At 41.7% G+C, this 19,267-nt stretch overlaps 2 protein-coding genes and 1 pseudogene across 5 annotated transcripts; 2 read left to right on the top strand and 1 right to left on the bottom strand.

Moving 5' to 3' along the window:
* Positions 1-847: 847 nt before the first annotated feature.
* On the top strand, positions 848-3,594 carry LOC123075967 (pectin acetylesterase 5). Its single transcript, XM_044498452.1, has 11 exons — positions 848-1,211; positions 1,393-1,525; positions 1,677-1,756; positions 1,835-1,924; positions 2,066-2,190; positions 2,270-2,330; positions 2,592-2,645; positions 2,742-2,819; positions 2,905-3,010; positions 3,103-3,248; positions 3,346-3,594. The coding sequence occupies exons 1-11, from the start codon at positions 912-914 to the stop codon at positions 3,454-3,456; spliced, it is 1,284 nt and encodes a 427-aa protein (XP_044354387.1). The 5' UTR covers positions 848-911; the 3' UTR covers positions 3,457-3,594.
* A 991-nt stretch (positions 3,595-4,585) lies between these two features.
* LOC123081031 (uncharacterized) lies at positions 4,586-13,377 on the top strand. 4 transcript variants are annotated; one of them, XR_006438613.1, is made up of 3 exons: positions 4,586-5,233; positions 11,320-11,485; positions 11,698-13,375. XR_006438613.1 is itself a non-coding variant. In XM_044503999.1 (3 exons), the coding sequence occupies exon 1, from the start codon at positions 5,262-5,264 to the stop codon at positions 6,180-6,182; it is 921 nt and encodes a 306-aa protein (XP_044359934.1). In that variant the 5' UTR covers positions 5,246-5,261; the 3' UTR covers positions 6,183-7,531; positions 11,320-11,485; positions 11,716-13,377. The 4 variants fall into 4 exon arrangements, 3 of the variants coding, with proteins under 3 accessions (XP_044359934.1, XP_044359933.1, XP_044359932.1); XM_044503999.1 differs by lacking the exon at positions 4,586-5,233 and adding an exon at positions 5,246-7,531 and having other exon boundaries at positions 11,716-13,377; XM_044503998.1 differs by lacking the exon at positions 4,586-5,233 and adding an exon at positions 5,246-7,531 and having other exon boundaries at positions 11,698-13,377.
* Positions 13,378-16,833: 3,456 nt separating this feature from the next.
* On the bottom strand, positions 16,834-17,800 carry LOC123075966 (uncharacterized; annotated as a pseudogene).
* Positions 17,801-19,267: the final 1,467 nt, after the last annotated feature.

Genomic DNA, 19,267 nt, shown 5'->3' with positions numbered 1-19,267 from the left:
TCCATTTGCTTATAGTTTAACTTTCTTTCTACTATTTATTTTTGTTACTATTGAACATGTAAACCACAGGACAGGAGTTTATCGAATTTAGCTTCTACTAATGCCTGCTAAAAATTCCCGCAGCAACGCACGGGGTGTCATCTAGTTTTTATAAAGTGGGATCACAATATGCAAATATTGTCATCAAACTTCAAAAAAAGAACTTTCAACTACACGGGTTCCAAATTTTAGAAACCAAATCATTGTGTCTGCCGTGCTCGCACAAACTTCATGGAATTGGATGATAAAGTTTCCGAAACATTAACTTTCAAAAGTTTCATGGATAGTTTTCAGAAATTTGAGGATGAATCGCGAGAGATGGAAATTTTCACCCATTTTGAGAAAAACCTATCTGTAGGAATTGTGAAGTAGCATTTTGGATATTAGTAGTTAGTTAGTTAGCTTAGTGCGTGGAGTTAGTGGTTAGTGGAGTACGATGTGAGACCGTGCATGGTGGCTGGCGTGCGTGCGTGAGTCTCGTGTATGTGTTATTTAAGTGATCAGATGAATTAGAAAAAGTTTAGGCCGTGAGGGCTGAGGAAAAATGTAGCCTATGTGGTTTTCATTGGGAGACAGGGCAAAGCTAGTTTTGTCGTGTGTGTGTATTCGTGAGAGAAGAAGAGAGAGCTGTGTGAGGCAACGTGAGGAAGAACAAGGGAGCGAGGAGCAGCTCCAACAAAAGGTACGATTGCTTTCCAGCTGGAAGATTTGGCGGGGTTTACGAAAGATGACGAGGAGTGGAGTGGAATGCAACACGAGCACTGTGTATATTAGAAGAAGAAGAAGCAGCAGCTGCCGAAACCAAATCATGCAACCCCCGCTAGTGCAAGACACAGCCACACCATCTTTAGCTTACAGGCGACGTGACAGCCATGGACATGGTGCCCGCTTCAGCGGAGCCGCTCCTCCACCCGGAGCAGTGCCAACTTCGTCCATCAGACCACCGCAGATGGTGGGTACTTGTGGCGGCAGCCCTGCTCCTCATGCTGCTGGTCACCGTTGGCCCTCTCCGTCCTATGTTGTTCGGCGTGCCACAGTCGGAGCCCGTCGCGCTCATCCTCCTCACTGCCGCACAGGAGAAGGGTGCTGTGTGCTTGGACGGAACCCCACCGGGTTACCACCTCCAGAGAGGCTCCGGTGACAGCTCCAGCAGCTGGCACATCCATCTACAGGTACGTACCATCCAGCCATCCATCCAATGTTCCCTGCATCTTTTTCCCTCTACGTATCTTTTTTTTTTTTTGCGAAATTCCCTCTATATATCAAAAGACATACATGATGGGCATGTTTAGCAAGTTGAATCAAGGAAGGGCAATTAGTTGATGGACTTGTACGTTTTCTTTAACAACCAAGGGAGGAGGCTGGTGCGGCACAGTCAATGATTGTTCCAATTGTAGAATGTCCGATCTCGGTTCGTCTAAATTCATGAAACCGATTCAGTTCACTGGCGCTGGAATCCTCAGCAGTGATCACCTGCAAAATCCTGGTAATCACAGATACTTCTATTCCACACACCAGTCCATATATCTATTTAATTTGTTCCATTTTTTCATGTCCTTCTCTCCGTTTACCTGAATATTTAATACTTCTCGGCTCTCACTATGTCCTTGCACTAATTGTCATCGGCATGTTATTAGATTTCTACAACTGGAACAAAGCCTACGTGCGATACTGTGATGGAGCTTCGTTTTCAGGTGATGCGGAAGGTCAAGCAGAGGTGATTTTTCTGCATTCTGATATATATGATGTCGTTGTTTCGGTTGCTTCAGGAGATGTTTTGTTGGTAATGGTGTAGGATGGAACCATACTGCACTTCAGAGGATTGCGTATCTATCAAGCGGTTATTGACGAACTAATGGAAAAAGGACTCGCCAATGCTACACAGGTCATACTTAATTTACTGGGCTAATATAAATTGAGCAAGAGCCATTAGTACAAAAGTTGCAGTCTGTGCTACAAATGTTGTGAACAAGGACCATGTAAAAATGAAAAAAGAAAAAAATAATCATATTTCTACGCTTTTCAGGCCATCCTCACAGGTTGTTCTGCTGGTGGTCTAGCAACGTTTGTGCATTGCGACGATTTTAGTGCACGATTTTCTCACAAGGTTTCGGTTAAATGCCTTGTCGATGCTGGGTTTATTCTTGACGTGTAAGACTCTTGAAAAGAAAATAAAAAAGTAACCCACTAGCATGGTATCTGAACTAAAAGTGCCACTTTTTTCTAACAGAAAGGATATATCTGGACAAAGGTCCTTCCGATCTCTCTATGGTGGAGTCGTTCACCTCCAGGTTAGCCATTGGATTTGCTTAAAACTTTAATAGCATGCCTTATTTTGTAACCAAGATTTCTGGTTATCTTTCCCCCCTTTTTGCACTTCTCTAAAACACGACTTTTAAAAAAGGCTTTGTAAAACTCTTGAGATTGCAAGTGGTTAGTTGTGCAACAGTCGGTAAAACACACAATATTTTTCTGTCCATGTGATGATGCCACTTTGTACTAAATGCCACTGAGTTTCTTCTGTATCTCACAAATTTTGCTAACTTATTTAGAATGTTAGACAAGTGTTGCCCAAGGACTGCCTTACCAACAAAGAGCCAACTGAGGTAGTTTCAACTGAATAACTTGATATGCTTCGCACTCTTAAGCATGCCATCAGGTTATGCTAGTAAGTTCGTTAGCTGAAATAATTGTTTTCCTAGTGTTTCTTCCCCGCAGAGCTTATTAAGAGCATCCACACCCCCATGTTTATTGTCAACTCTGGGTATGATCCAGCGCAGGTAATTTTAAATTTTCTTCTTCTCGTTCTTATTTCTACTCCTCCATTAAAAGTTTCACCATTTAATCACTTATCCTTCGCCATAGATACGAAATGTGATCGTACCAGCTTCGTCGGCTCCTGATAAGTCGTGGTTGAGTTGCAAGGATAATATCCGGAACTGCAATTCCACACAAATTGATGTTCTTGATGGTTAGCTTAGCTTGTCAATTTTTCACTCTCATTAAGCATCAATGGTTTTCCCTGTTTGCGAAACTCTAAATATTCTGCTACCGCATCGATAGGACTAAGGACCACGATGGCTGATGCATTAAAGGTTGTTAAAGATAAAGAGGACTGGGGATTTTTCATCGACTCATGCTTCACTCATTGCCAAATGGTCCTTGACGTCTCTTGGAATTCACATAATTCCCCGAGGCTTGGAAATAAAGTAGGGAGTTCGAAATCCACAATAAATCACATTATCTGCTACCCCATGTTGTTTCTTGGATTGATATTGTTTCACTACCATCTTATATATGGAGCAGACCGTTGCAGAAGCTGTTGGAGATTGGCACCATGGAAGGACGCAAGGAGTGAAAGAGGTTGACTGCAAGTATCCGTGCAACCCAACATGCAATAGTCAGTCACCTTTATGATTTGTTATTACATTGCATTGGTCGAGGTTTACTATGTAAAGAGTGCAAGAAGAAAGAGAAAAAACAGCAATCATCATATTCTATATTTCATCAAAGTGAAACGTAATGATCATATGTAATAAAACAAGTGCGGTCAGATGAATGATGGTGGATCGTGTGAAAATGTCCATGGAGCAAAAACAAAAAAAAATGTATTTCAAGCACCAAATCAGTATGGAAATTTCCCAAAAATGATGAGTTATTCAGTTAATCTATCTGTCTATATACCAATATATCTATCTATCTATTATATATAAAAAGTACTTTACGGGCTAACCAGAAAAAGGATAAATAGCTTAGACATTACCACAAAAATTAGAAACATCTGACCATTTAATAAATTGACTGGAAAACTCTATAGCTTTTAGATATAAATTAAAGAAAATTACCCACCTTTGCCATTACATAACCCACCGGAGGTTACAGATTCCATGAGAAGTTATTTTCCTTAGGTTGCCCTCACGTCTCCCATACCTAGCTGATGGACTAACCTAAGAAATCTATCTATCATACCACGCACGACCTGAGCACCTCCATGAACCCATGACCTAGGCGCCTCCTCCCCCTGCTGATCCATTGATTCATGTGCCGCATCCTCATGGGAGCTGCCACAAACGCTCGACCTGGATGCCCCAAGTCACCTTACCGAGCTATTCCACCCCTCCTTGACCTCCATTGGTTCCTCTGCTACGCCCTCTTGTGAGCCGCCACAAATGGTCAATCTAGGAGCCCAATCAAGCCTCCTCCCCAAGCATCAATGGTTCCTCTATTGGACCCTCATGGAACTGAAGTCTGCACGTTGTGACAAACCACATCTATGGTCCACCGATACCATAACATCGCGTCTTGCATCATCGTCTTTGATGTTGTAGTCCAAAAAATCTGCCAACAAATCTGCCAGACGAATTTCCTCAGTCAGATCGGCTGGTACCAACATGCAGGAAGATATTATTCAGCATGAGAATGGCGGGCCGTCCCCAACCTCCACCTACCACCATTAATGGCGGCCTCCACCGCATTGATGGCGGGGCGATCCCAAGTAGCCCGTCCCCTCGCTCCCCCCACCCATTCCCCACCTCCATCCACCACTCCACGCCCATCAGACTCTCTCAGATTTGATCCGTAGGCTATTCTCAGGGGCTCGATGGCGGGTGGATCGAGCCGCAGGCCGCGGGCGAGGAGGGCGGCCGACGCTAGCGGTGGCTCCGCCTGCACTGGCCCCGCTACCACCAACTCCGGTGGTGCAGAGACCGATGGTCGACGCATCCTCACCGGAGGCACGCGCGGAGATGCTCAGGGTGGTGACGGAGAGATTCCCCGACCGCTCCGAGTGGGGCGAGCTATTGGTTCAAGTCATCCACACCTCGTCCTTCTCAGAGCGCGCGCCCTTCGCTGGCGACGATGGCGGGATGGACTACGACCTGCTGTTCTGGGCGATTCATGAAGCGGAATCACCGGATCCGAAGATTGCAGCCAAGTGGGCACGCTTCAAGACATGGAGCCCGTCCCGCTTGAACATCAGGCCACCGTCGGTGGTGGGGCTGGCCAGGATTCCTCGTGAGTTCCTGGAGCCGGGGGATAGCCCCCCACGCGTCCCTTGAAGGCCACAGCTCCCGGCGGCCGAGTGGCGCGAACCAACTCGCGGGTGCTCGGGGCGGGGTCTAGGCTGACTGACAGCAGTCTGGAACCGCCGCCATTGCCGGGGGATTGTGGGAAGGTGCCGCGTCTTCGATCGAAGGTAAACCGAGTGCATAATATTCCAGCTTATGCTGAGGGAATTGATGAAATCTAAAGGAAATAGCCTTATGGCTATTGAAGTAGTCGAGGAAGAGAGATTTGAGGATGCCCCTTATGGGGCTGGATCGTGTTCGACTGGAATCGTGCCAATTCCTGGAAGCTCTGTGTGTGGGTCGTCGGCTCCGGCAAGTTCTGAGATCGACGGTGAGCTCGTTTGTGCGAGAGGGAGGGGGAATTGTTTGAACGAGCCGCGGCTGGGACCTGCGGCTGTCCTTGCACCGTTGATCTCAGGACGGGTGGTGCATGCGAAAGCGGCTTCTAAAAATACGCGTCTCAGGTTAGGTAATAGCGATGAGGAGGAGGTTGCGGATTTTTACGGGCAGTTGTGGGTTGTCCCATCCCCCCGCCGCCACCCTCGTCCTCATATACCACATCACCAGCCTCCTAACCCTAAATTCGCCATTCCCAAGCTCTTCTGGGTGAGGAAGGATATGTTCCAATCCAAATCCTTCACCATCGAGGATTGCTTCCCAGTTCCTCATCCTGGTCTTGACCCTACCCCTACCAAATTTCAGATAACAGTGCCTGGTTTTTTGCTGGGGAGTAGATCATTTGCTGAGGTAGTGAGAGATATGGAGAATCAGGGACAAGGTAACCGGAATTGCCAGCCTCCGGCAGCAAAGAAGGCGGCACCAACTCAGGAAGGAAGATCTGCGGGTCCTCCTCAGGTGATCCCAGTCCAGCACGGAGGAAACAAGACGGGTGGAGGGGGGAAACAAGCTCCAGCCCCTGCCCCAGCCCCAGCCCCGGCCCCGATCCCTCAGGCCCCTCAACCTGCCCCTTTGGTTCAACCTCTAGATCCAAGGTATAAGGAGATGACTTGCTTCAATTGTGGCTGGCCTGGAGACTATGTTGGCAATTGTATCGAAGCCAAGAAATGTTTTATATGAAGTGGAAACCACAATGTGAACAATTGTGCGGCCTGGGTTCGTCCACAGCCTACAGCCACCTATTTTGGTAGTGCTGCTGCTGGCTTGGGATTTTATCATGTGGATGTTCCTCTGGCAAGTGAATCTAGCTGCTTGAATTACAAAAATTGTGCAGTTCTGAAAGTGGTTAAAGGAGAAGTTTCTACTTCTGAGTTGCTGGTGTAGTTGAATGGAATATTTTGCAAAACAAAAGAGTAGCCTTGGCAGATCAGAGAACTGGAGGAGAAGAAATTCTTACACAGATTTCAACCCTGGAAGAATGTGGATAATCTGATTGAATTTCTAGCGTTCAACCTACCTATCGATGGTGTTTCTATTAAGATTTGTGAATGGGAAGGAATGTTGGATGGGTTTGGAGAACTAAAAGAAGCTTGGGTGGTTGTTGATGGAATTCCCCCAAAATGGTGTGTTTGGAAGGTCTTTGCACAGGTTGCTGGATGTTTTGGAATCCTTGTGGATGTTGATTGGAATGGCATTTTCAAAAGCTTCTATGAAACTATCAGAATCAAGATTGCTTGCAGAGATCCCTGCAAAATCCCATTTGAGAGACTGGTGGAGATGAAGAAAATGCTCTACCTGCTGTTTTTCACTGTGGAAGGATTTGAACAAGTTGGAGAAGAATCAGATGGAAATGATGATGATGACAAGATAATGGAGATGGAAAGAAAGAAAAACTGGATGATGACCTGACTGATAAGGACAGCATGGAAGATCATGCAGGGGAACCTTTTGATGGACTGGACAGAGCTAACTTCACACCAAAAGAGAACCCCAGCTCTAAGACAAACAAGCAAGTACAACAGATCTCTGTGTCTGCAGAAGAATTCACTCAAAGATTATGATTGATGAGGCCCATGACAACTTCCTGGAGGAAATCAGTAAAAGTGGATATAGAGAGAACAAACAGGTTGAGGACAAGCCAGGGTTCGGCACCCCATGCTCATATCACCTGCTGCCTGAGGATACCGAGGAAATTCATATGTCTGCACATCTGTAGTATTATTCTGAACAGCTCAATAAATTTGACATGGAGGAGACAGATGGAGAGGAAGAAGATATGGAAACTAAACTGCAATGCCTCCCTGAAGATTTGGCTATGGCTATTGGCTCTGTGAAGAGATCATTAATTGAATCTATGGACAATGCAGAATCAGAAAAGAAGAAGAAACTCAACACTGAAACCAAAACTGCTTGGGGCCCAGTTCTGACTAATAGGCCTAAAACCAGAGGTCATGTAAATGTGAAGATCATGGACAAGGCAAATGCTTACTTGCTGAAGAAGAACCTGGAAGTTCCTACTACTTTCAAAGGTAAATCATTTGCTACCTTGGAAAATGAAGTACTTGCTTCTCATACTGCTTTGGTTGATCTGTGTGTGGGTGATGATAATAATGAGTGCAATGATATCATTGCTGATTTAGTGGCTAGGGAGAAGATTAAATGTCTTCAATTTGCTGATTCTAATCCGGAGATTGTTCTCCCGAACTCCATAGACATGGACTGCTACGATAATAATTCCCCCACTGACAATAATGCTATATTAGTTAATAGGACAGGGGCACTGCTGCCCTAGAACTAGATAGCCCTGTTATTAATGCTAAGAACCAGCTTTGTGGCTTATCTCACCCTTTTAAGGTCAAATGATAGGTGCTTTTTGGAATATTAGGGGTCTTGCTCAACCTGGTAAACTATAGTGCCTGGGAGATTTCCTTAATACTAAACACATTGATTTTGTGGGTTTCTTTGAAACCAAAAGAGAGAAAACAGAGAGTGGGACCTTGGGTATGATTGCTGGTAATAATAACTACGAGTGGCATGTGCTTCCTGCGAACAATACTGCTGGAGGGATCCTTGTGGGTCGTAAACTAGACTTATTTGATATCATTGGTTTCTTAGATAAGAAATATTGTGTTATAGTTACTATTAAGAGCAAAAATGATGGTTTTCTGTGGCACTTTGTTGCTTTCTATGGTACTGCTTATAATGAATATAAAATTGAGTTTATTGCTGAACTTCATGAAGTTATGTCTACTCTTACATACCCTTTTATTTTGGGGGGAGATTTTAATTTGGTTAGGTCTAAGGAGGATAAGAGTAATGGTGTTGTTAATGCTCAAAACTCCTTCCTGTTTAATGATTGGATTAACAAGTGGGCTTTGTTGGAAATTAGCATTGCTAACAAGAATTTCACCTGGAGTAATAATCAAGATATTCCTATTTTTGCCACTATAGATAGGGTGTTGGTCTCTATGTCCTGGGATGCCCACTTTCCTATGTCTACTCTAACTGCTCTACCACGGATAGGGAGCGATCACACACCACTTATTTTAGATACGGGAGCTAGGAGGGTTACCTCCCCTAAACCTTTTCGATTTGAGAAATGGTGGTTGGATCAACCTGGTTTTAAAGATTTAGTATGTGAGATTTGGAACTCTGTAGTTCCTGGAAAGTGTGCTCTAGATACTTGGATGAACAAGACTAAGATTCTTAGGAAAAAAACAAAAGGCTGGAGCATCAATGTGGAGGCTGGTATGAGAAAAAGGAAGAAGGACCTGAAATTAGAGGTTGATATATTAGATGTGTTTTCCAAGCGTAATCAGCTGGATGATGGGGACAAAGCACGTATGATAGAGATCAAAGATGAACTAGATAGGATTTGGCATAAAGAAGAGGTTGCCTTGTGGCAACGATCGAGGGATCAAAAAATTAAAGATGGAGATACGAACAATGCTTATTTTCAGGCTCTGGCTAACTACAGACATAGGAAAAACCACCTTTCAGAGCTGATTTGAGATAATGGCCCTGTCCACTCTACTAAAGAGATGCTGGATGTAGCCACTAACTTCTATAAGGAATTGTTTAAATATGAAGTTAAACATAACATCAAGCTGGGTCCTTCCTTCTGGGAGGAGGAAGAATTAGTCACTCAGGAGGAGAATGACAACCTCCAGAAAAACTTCTCTGAAGAAGAGATTAAAGAGGCCATTTTTGGTTCTTATGCTCATGGGGCACCTGGCCCAGATGGATTATCTTTCCTTTTTTTATCAAACTTTTTGGGACGTGATCAAATCTCACTTTATGGCCTTAGTGAAAGACTTTGAGGAGGGCAAGTTAGACCTATACCGTCTTAATTTTGCACTGATTGTGCTTATTCCTAAAGAACCTAATGCTAAATATATGAAGAAATTTAGGCCTATTAGTTTCAGTAACTGTGGGGTTAAGATCTTTTCTAAAGCTATGACTAACAGGGTTTCCCCTATTAGTCACAGACTCATTTCCTTAAATCAAACAACCTTTATTAAGGGGAGGTACATTTTGGAGAGTGTGGTGATGGCACATGAAGTTATTCATGAGGTTAAGAGATCTAATACTCAAGGGCTAGTGCTCAAACTAGATTATGAGAAAGCATATGACAGAGTTAGTTGGGAATTCCTATTTGATATGTTACATTCGAGAGGTTTCGAGGACAAATGGATTTCTTGGATTAAAACCACTTTACTTCAAAGCACTTTTAGTGTTCGGATCAATGACACAGTGGGCCCCCATTTTTTAGCTGGGAAAGGGTTAAAGCAGGGTGATCCGTATTCTCCTTTGCTTTTTAACCTGGTTGATGATGTTTTTTCTAAAATGCTTCACAAAGCTGTGAGCTGAGGCTTAATTTCGGGGCTTCTGCCTCAGGCTATTCCTGGAGGTGTTGTCAGCTTACAATATGCTGATGACACCATCCTATTCTTAGAAAATTCAATGGACAAAGCCAGAAATTTTAAATGGCTTTTGTCCTGTTTTGAAAATCTGTTGGGTATGAAAATTAATTTCCATAAGAGTGATTTACTTACCATTAATGTGGAGGAGGAAGTGGCAAAAGAATTTGCCGAGATTTTTTGCTGCAAGTTGGGAGATTTTCCTATCAAGTACTTGGGGGTGCCTCTGCACTATGACAACTTTAAGAAAGAGGATTTACAACCTATCATTGATAGGATTATAAAAAATATTTCTGGCTGGTTGGGGAGATACCTTACATACAAAGGGAAAATTATTTTGTTATGTGCCTGCATTATCAGTATTCCTGCTTACTTGATGTCCATGATTAAATTTCCCAAGTGGGCCATTAATGCTATCAGTTCGCATATAGCCCATTTTTTCTGGGGAGACAGGAGCTAGCTGGGGTATGATCTCTAAGAAGAAGGAATTTGGGGGAATGGGTGTCCCTAACATTAGAGAATTTAACATGGCACTTCTGGCCAATTGGGCAAAAAGATACTTTGATAGTAAAGACAGTGAGTGGAAGAAAATTATTTCCTATAAGTATGATATTGATAAACCTAATATTCTATGGTCTAAAAATGGAGTGGGCTCTACCTTTTGGAAGAGTGCCACTTGGGCTTTTGCTGCAGCCAAGACTTTTTACAAATGGAAATTGGGGAATGGAGAGAATGTCAGTTTCTGGCATGACACCTGGGTTGGGGTTTATTCCCTAAAAACTCGTTTCTGGGATCTTTTTTGCATTTGCAACCAGAGTGAGTGCTCGGTAGCACAATTCTGGGATGGTGTCACATTGAAACTAACATTTAGAAGATGCTTTGGTGAAACAGGTCTTAGTAGCTGGAATCACCTGGTTGATCTAGTTAAAACATCTCAGTTAAGAGATGAACCTGATTCTCCCATTTGGAATTTGGAGTCAAATTGGGTTTTCTCAGTTAAATCTTTCTATAAACAAATTAACTTTGGGGGTGTGGTCTCTAAGGTGGGAGATAAACTTTGGAAAGTTATCTGCCCACAAAAAATTCATGTGTTCCTGTGGTTGTGTGTTCATAACAAAATCCTTACCCGAGATAATTTGGCTAAAAGGAGACCTGTGGAAGATTTGTCCTACTTATTTTGTAGTGAAAATGAAACTGTCCAACATTTGCTGTTTGAATGTGTGGTTGCAAAACAGATTTGGGATTTTATTTCTGAATGTTTTGATCGTCCATGCATTTCTAGCTTTGATGACATTTGTGCCTTATGGCAGAACAATAAGAATGACGCTATGCTTAACCTGGTAGTGGCTGCCTCCTTGTGGAGCATTTGGAAACTAAGGAACAACTTTTGTTTTCAGGGGCGTACCTGGAGAGATGCCAGATGTGTCGTATCAAAACTAAGCTTATATCTGCTGCAATGGAAAGTTCTCTGCGATGACACTCAGGCAAAGCTGTTGCAGCGATGCATTCGCCTGCTGGACAGACGCCATGGAGAACTGCTGAGGATTGCGTGGTCTAGAATAGGTATGGATGACCTTTACTGTGTGGTTTTGTACCTAACTAGCAAGTGATGTATGCAGTTATTTGTTATTTCTCTTATGAACCCTAAGTTTGATTCCTACAAATTGCTGATTTTGATGCTAGCTACTATACACTGCAGATAAAAATTTATTTGGTTCAGTTTTGTTCCATCCTATCTTATATTCTTTCTATTTGATCTGGATCATACAAAAAAGAATGTTGTTGCAGTTCAGTTGAGAGAATTGAGGCCCCTGGCATCGGCCAGGAAAAGTGATCTAAGCGCCACCGAGAGAATGGGCATGGGACGGCATCTTATTTTTTCTGGGTCCAAGCCAGGTGCATGAGTTGTGAAGCAGCTGGTCATCCAAGGCAATATCTGGTGTATACATGGAACACATACGGCAAGTTCCTCCATCTCTAATAAATTGCTATCTGACTTTGTTTAATCATGTTTGTGTAGAATTAGACAGCCATGGATCTACTATTTTCCTCCCCAAATTGTAGGGTAATTTCCCATTTTTATTAGAGGGATTGCAGCATTCTTGCTGGCTAACATGCATGTTATGGCTTTAAGCAATACATCATCTTAACAGAATTTGGAGGCTCACAATGACATATGAACGGTATGGTTCTATAGGCAAACAGTGCAGAACATGCATATTGATCTGTTGTTCCCCTGGTGCTCTCTATTAGGTAACATAATCTTTCTAATTGGTGGCCCAACTAGATTTTTTTAACACAGTACAGACGCAAGCGCTCATATACACGCGCATACACTCACCCCTATGAACGCACACGCGCACACCTTACCCCTATGAGCACCTCTGAAAGACCGAGCCGGCATATCATCTTAAAATTTATGAAGTCATCATAGGCACCTCGTCATCAACGGGAACGTCTCCTCCACTGGATGCGCATCGCCGGAAATCCTGAAATAATTTCAGGAATAAATGCGAGCACCAGGACTTGAACCCTCGTGGGGTGGGGATACCACAGTCCCTCTAACCATCCAACCACAGGTTGGTTCACGGCCCAACTAACTTTGGCAGATATCCTCATGGATAGCTACTATAGTTTTCTGCTCTGCAAGTAGCTGGCATGTCGTTCTATCTGGTTTAGGTTTAATTAATCCCAGTAAAAATAAACATCTATAAATATTCACACTAAAATTTCTAATGCTAATTTTTTGATTGGAAGGTCCCCTTACTAAAAAGGAAAATTGTGTTGATACCTGACATGCACTGTTTTCATATACCGCCTCAAATTGATCATGAGGTATAACAACTATAAGCCCTATTGGCTTTATATTATGTTTTGATTTTACAATTAGTTTGGTATCTCATATTATTAGCATACCCGATATTTTTCTCTTCATATTTAAGGACCCTGATTATTTTTGACTTTATGGCACCATCTCTCCATATGCATCTGCGTCATAGAAAGTCTATCAGCGGATACATGTCCACTGTCCCATCTCTCCATATTTAATAACCCTGATTATTTTACTGATTGGAAGTTATGTCAATGTTCATGACTAAGACTCAGGGATCAGCGATCCATGAGACGTGCATGCAAAGATGAAGACAAAAGCTCCCCAGCAAGATGAAAGTGCAATGAGTCCACGTGCAACTACCTAAATACCTAATTATGGTGTTGGTATCTTTGATCAAGAGGATAACAACCTTCATACCCGGCGTCAGGCACATGGTTGTTATAGGAATTGAGAGAATGCCATCTAACGTCATTTATTTATTCTGAATAGATGTGTACTATATGCTTGAGCTAGGCTATTATCTGGTCATTTGATTTGACTTCTTTGTTTCCATAGATAATCTTGCTCATGCTTAATGTTGTTACAGATAACATTTCTTGCTGAGTGGTATATTTGTGTCAATATAATAGACACTTTGTATCGGTCTGAGTTGTTATTTGATCATTCTTTCTATTATATAGAATTGGAATGTGCTTCGTTGAAGGAGAAGAACATGTTGGCAATAATCTTGCCTAATGTCACGTGGTGAGTACAGCTAGATAGATTGATTCGTTTCCACGTAGCAGTACATGTCCGTGTCATAGCTGGAGTGAGTAGCTGAGTCTGGTAAAGTTTGTAGTCAAGCTTGCCGGTGATTAGGAATAGTAGGAGTCCGGCTAGGATAGTGTTAGTGCAGCACACTTCCGTGTTGGATTAGAGTTTGGGTCGGAATTGTCTTAGGAAGAAGTCACGTTGGTCAGTCCAATTAGGACTCGCGCGCGTACATCAGCCCATTATCAGATTGTAATATTGTGGAGGAAAAAAAAGAGGCACAAACCTAAAAGTTCTGCGCGTGCGTGTCCATCGTGTTTTCATGTGATTGATCCGTGGGCGTGTTCCAACAGAACATTGGATAAGCCAATGATAAACTACATCACTATCTGCAGTGGTGAGATTATAAAATAATACGTACTTCTTTTGCTGAATTGGTAGGCATTTTACTAGAGTGTAAACGAATTTTAAATAATGACGTGATGTGGTGAAAATACTCCAATGTTTGCTCGACTCACTAATCAGTGACTTGTACAAATAATATTGTTTATCTTTTATTAGGCTTTCTTGTGTTGTTATATTAGTAAAATAATGAAAACAAGCTACATGGCAACCATATGAAATAACAGTTCATACTGATTTTTTAATAGAATAATAATAAATATTCACTTCCAAAGATCATTTAGTAATAAATAATTTCATTATAGTCGACTTACATACAATGTGGTATAACTCCTTTATATATGTGATGGTCGCTAGTGCATATATGTGATGTTTGTATGTCTTGGAAAAAATAGACCGCATTTATTTCTCCTTCCTAATGTCTTACACAAGATATCTTTCTTAAGTTGAATCACTCAAAAGTTTGTAATAATTGGCTATTCACATTGATATTTTACATAGTGTACATGGTGAACAGAGATTTCATGTACTCCCTCCGTTCCTAAATATTTGTCTTTTTGAGATTTCAAATGGACTACCACATACGGATGTATATAGACATATCTTAGAGTGTAGATTCACTCTTTTTGCTCCGTATGTAGTCACTTGTTGAAATCTCTAGAAAGACAAATATTTAGGAACAGAGGGAGTAAATCTTTAGAGATAACAAAATAACATTGATGTTTTAATGAGCTTTAGAAATTCTAGCTCACGCATCGAGTTATAAGTGACATATAGAAAAGCAATAGTGGTGTTTATGGAGCAATCATCAGTGAAATTAGGCACATAGCTTCTTAAACTGTAGTATCATGTTTGAAGGTAGAGCCTCTAATGGTGATGCGCATCTCTTTTTTCAGGTAGACAAGGTAGCCTTTTATTGCTGGTTGATAATTATATTTATCATTACAACAGAGCAAGGAGGCGAATGATTCACAAAAATTGAAGTGCATACATATAGTAGCTTAAGAGTTACTAACTAGGAAGCAAGGTCGGCATGTACAGGTGGCGACACGTGGTAAGTTCATGTTGTTACCATCGCACCAAGACGCCTAGCTTAGGACCCCTACCACCAGACATGTCAGATTTAGCACCGTCACCATGGGCCGGAGCGGGACGAATGCTCGTCATGTAAATCAGAAAGAAGCACAATCTTCAAGTCATCATACCGGGACCATTAACCTACCGGCCAACAGGGGGTAATGAGAGATGTTATATGGTGCATCGCAAAGTAAGATGCCACCATGGGTGCCATCCACAGGAAGGAAGAAGAATTCTTAAATGGATACCATCTTAAAGATAGAACCATTTTTTAAAAAGGATACCGTCTTAAAGATAGAACAATTTTTAAAAATTATGGATAATGATATGCTCAGATATTTCTGATATTAATTGTATGAGATATGGAGTAAATGATCTCTATCTACAAGTCTATATATAAAGATATAATCGTGTAAGCTTTTGGACGAACAAATAGTGAGGAGAAGAAGAACTTTGTGTCTGGTCTTATGGAAGGGAAAGCTATACTTCTTTGCCTCATGGTGATTGCGCAGCTTGCAAATTCCATTCATGTTGGTACAAAATTGATCTCCATTTCCCTTTTTATTTCCTTTCTCATGACAACTAGAGTAGAACAATATTTTTCACCCAAACTACGTCAACTTTCTTGGATTTTTCTCAATATGGACTTCTTTTAATGGTGTGTGTTCTTCTCTACAGAGCAATGCTTTACTGGAATTGCATTTGGAGCCACTTTATGCACGAAATTAAAATGCCGTTTATCCTGCATGAGAAAATGGGGACCCGAAGTCTCGGATTCTTACTGTAGGGAAGTCATCCCAAACTTTTGGCATTGTGCCTGTGTCGTTTGTGACTCCTAGAACTGTACTAGGTCATGATGTTCAACGATGGATAATGATGTGGTCCAGTAATAAAACCTTCTTGTGACAGGCATGCAAGTTCCAATAATGGACAATTTTAGGGGTTCTATTTGATCAAGGTTGTCACCCGAAATTTGGGGCCCTGGGTGAAAAACAAAATAGGGCCCCAAATTTCGAACAGTTCATATAACATAACAGAAGAATTAATATGCGCAACGCGTACTCTCACTTTATTATATAACTAGTCGAATACTCGTCTGTTGCTACCGTCTGGAGGCTCCATTAAAGCCACTACCATAAGGATCAATATATGTGTATATGTCTCTTGGTTTAGCTCTGAGATTGTCCCGATTTCCTTGGAGGCTCAGTAAATAATGTGTTGTAGTATGCCCTATATTGTTTATTAGTCTCTGTTTGTAAGAGCACGTAATAGGAATTCCTTACTCTAGTGTACAAGAAATTATTTTACTATAAATGGATTACAATGGAAGAGTCAAATTTTTTGGTTGTTTCCTTTTGTGTAGAAGCTTACACTAGTGCAGAAAAGCCTAGCTATGGGGTGACAAAAATGGCCTTGCTGGCGTGGATACACGACACCACCAATATGGCGTCATTGTTAAAAAATAGTGGTGGCGTTGGTGCCTACGTCAGCAGTATTATACGTGTTGCTGGTGTGCCACGTCGGCAACACCACCACTATATTCACTTACCTAACGGCGCACAATGTAATTTGCACGCCACGAACGTTTCGTGTAGTAAAAAAAATTTGACACCATCTAACATTTAGCATTTCACAGTAAAAGTAAGCACATATGTAACATTACACACTAGAACAGTACCAAATAATAGAACATTACGAGTTAATAATTAAGTGAAAATCTGACAAACATTATGTAGTAGCTAGATCTCACAAACATTTCCAGTTAATAGAACATTACGAGCTAAAATAGTAGTAGATAGTGCTAATAAGCAGTTCATTTAGCATCTACTGTCGCGCCACACACATACTTCTAAATGAGGTCGATGACGATCATCATCCGCAAGTCATGGCGTCGAGTGTTCCTGATGATGACTAAGATGGCCTGTCCAACCTGGAAATTCTTGCTAGCAAGGAAGTTGTTCCACCCCCCAGCACTGAAGACAGTGCGACTGTCTGTGTCCACTACATAAGCACAGTTGGTGATGGAGCCCTGGCGGTAAGGCGTAGTCCAGCAATGCCTGCTTCATCTGGCTCGATGCCACAACTCTCACTTAGCCTCTTAGGCAATTTCTAAAAAAAGACATATATGATAGATGAGCATGTCACATTACTACAATAAGTCTATATCACATTACTACACTAAGTATATCATCAAATTCTATACTAAGAATATCACAACATTACTACACACTAATAAGCATATGATGCATCACACATTACTACACTAATTAAGCATATCATCAAATTCTACACTAAGCATATATCATCACATTCTACACTAAGCATATCACATTACTACACTAAGCATATCCTCAAATTCTACACTAAGGATATCACAACATTATTATACCAAGCATATTACATTACTACACAGTAAGCATATCATCAAAATCTACAGTAAGTATATCACAACATTACTAATTAGGCATATCAAATTTCTACACTAAGTAACATACCATGACATAGCGGTTAACATTCGTCCTTGTCAGGCGGGTCCCGAATGGCATCCCAACGTAGTCATCACGTGGAGGAAGTATGTACCAGAGATTGCCCAATTCGTCCTTGCTCAGCCTCATTCTTTGGGCATAGAGAGCTTCATCAAGTGGGTCCTCATCATCTACGTCCTCCAATTTGAGGAAGATAACAGCCAGCCTTGGAGTTTCTCTTCTAAAGGAGAAGCTGATCAATTCACCCCTAGTGAGATGCATGTGGGCGATCAAACGATCCCATTCATCTCCTCCAATCTGGGATATCTTCCATCCCTTGTTGACCTCCATAGTGTAGGGTCCACTAGGAGCGTCGAAGATCACAGTGTCACTAGTAATGAACTCATTGAACTCCAATCTCACATTGCAAGAGACGATCTGTGTAAGAAAAATCAATAAACGAACACATTGCATTATTGGAAATTGCAACAAAAACAAAATAACTGACTGTTAGAAACTTCATATAATGTGTTGCCCCTGCAGGAACAAAACACGTCTGGAAGTAGATGCCAAACTGCGTGCCAGTTGCGAGGTTGGTTGCGCACCTTGACATGGTGGTGGCTGCGCTATTCTACACAAAATATTATTAAAACTAAGTATATAATCAGTTTGTACACCAGTAAACCAATTTATACTAAACATAATTGGAGTTTATTTTACACAAAACATACTGAAAACATATTGAAAACTAAGTATACAATTCTACCCTAGTAATTGTATACACAAATAAACCAAAATCCACGGAGGGAGATACAAAGCAACAAATTCTACACTAGTAATTTATAGGAGTTCATTTTATCTATTCCTAATATTCTGGACACTCAAAATATTTCTAATCAAAATGCATTATAAATATCGGATTCTACACAATCGGATTATCACTAAAATTTCTACACAAAGCAATCCATGCAACTAACTTTGGATTCTACATCACACAAGCAATCCATGATATCTATACCTATACTAATTTGAGACTCCCAAAGAATTCCCGCATTAATCAGTACTTGGGAGCCATTAATCTTGTGGGGCCGAGTTATTACGGTCGAGATCGACCCGTATATCCAGTGCAGACATCTTATTTTTTCGAATACAAAAAAATGAGATGACTCCTTTACCGTGATCTTCCCAGAGTTCGTTCAAAACTTTGTCAAATTATCAATCTGCTTGCACCGGTAAAAAAAACCAATCTCTCTTTCGTAAAAAGAGGAAAATTAATCTCTCCACGACCCCTCTCCTCTTTCTCTACACCCCATCAAAAAAATCAATCTCTCCACGATGTCTCTCTTATTTCTCTCTCCATGTCACCCGACCGCCGTCCACTCGATTCTATCAGTTCCAGCCGCTTCGAGAAGTGCGTCCTCCAGCTGGAAAGATCAAGTGCACATTTTCCATTAGGGAGACTACACGTGAGTGTTTAGATAAACTAAGCCAGGATTCTACTGTTGAACGTCACATATTACAGGGTGAACTACGTCCTAGGATTCTGCAAGATTGCGTTGGGAAGGAATCTAGCCGACTGACGTTATCGTAGTGAAGCGGCCGCCGATTTGCATGTGGTACCTCTGCCAAAATCATCCAGACTGCCACAGCCTTCTAGAGGAAGGAAACATGAGCTGTTGCACGTATTGTTGAGAGACCACGGGTTTCCTGGTGGACTTTGATCCTCCCATCTTAATCTTAACTAGCAAAGTGGCCTGCTCGATGCGTGGGCTAGGATTTTATGAAATTTAATGTTCAAAATATATTATTTGATTTTCC

Source organism: Triticum aestivum, chromosome 3D, assembly GCF_018294505.1.
Source record: "Triticum aestivum cultivar Chinese Spring chromosome 3D, IWGSC CS RefSeq v2.1, whole genome shotgun sequence".
In the NCBI taxonomy this organism is placed as follows: domain Eukaryota; kingdom Viridiplantae; phylum Streptophyta; class Magnoliopsida; order Poales; family Poaceae; genus Triticum; species Triticum aestivum.
The sequence above is the reverse complement of the archived record's forward strand: the minus strand, read 5'-3'. Positions and strand labels throughout refer to the sequence as shown.

Coding starts and splice junctions, on each gene's coding strand:
- LOC123081031 (XM_044503999.1), top strand. CDS start 5,262: ATGCTGAGGGAATTGATGAAATCTAAAGGAAATAGCCTTATGGCTATT.
- LOC123075967 (XM_044498452.1), top strand. CDS start 912: ATGGACATGGTGCCCGCTTCAGCGGAGCCGCTCCTCCACCCGGAGCAG. Junction 1,212..1,392: donor GCTGGCACATCCATCTACAG/GTACGTACCATC, acceptor TTAACAACCAAG/GGAGGAGGCTGGTGCGGCAC. Junction 3,249..3,345: donor CCCCGAGGCTTGGAAATAAA/GTAGGGAGTTCG, acceptor TATATGGAGCAG/ACCGTTGCAGAAGCTGTTGG.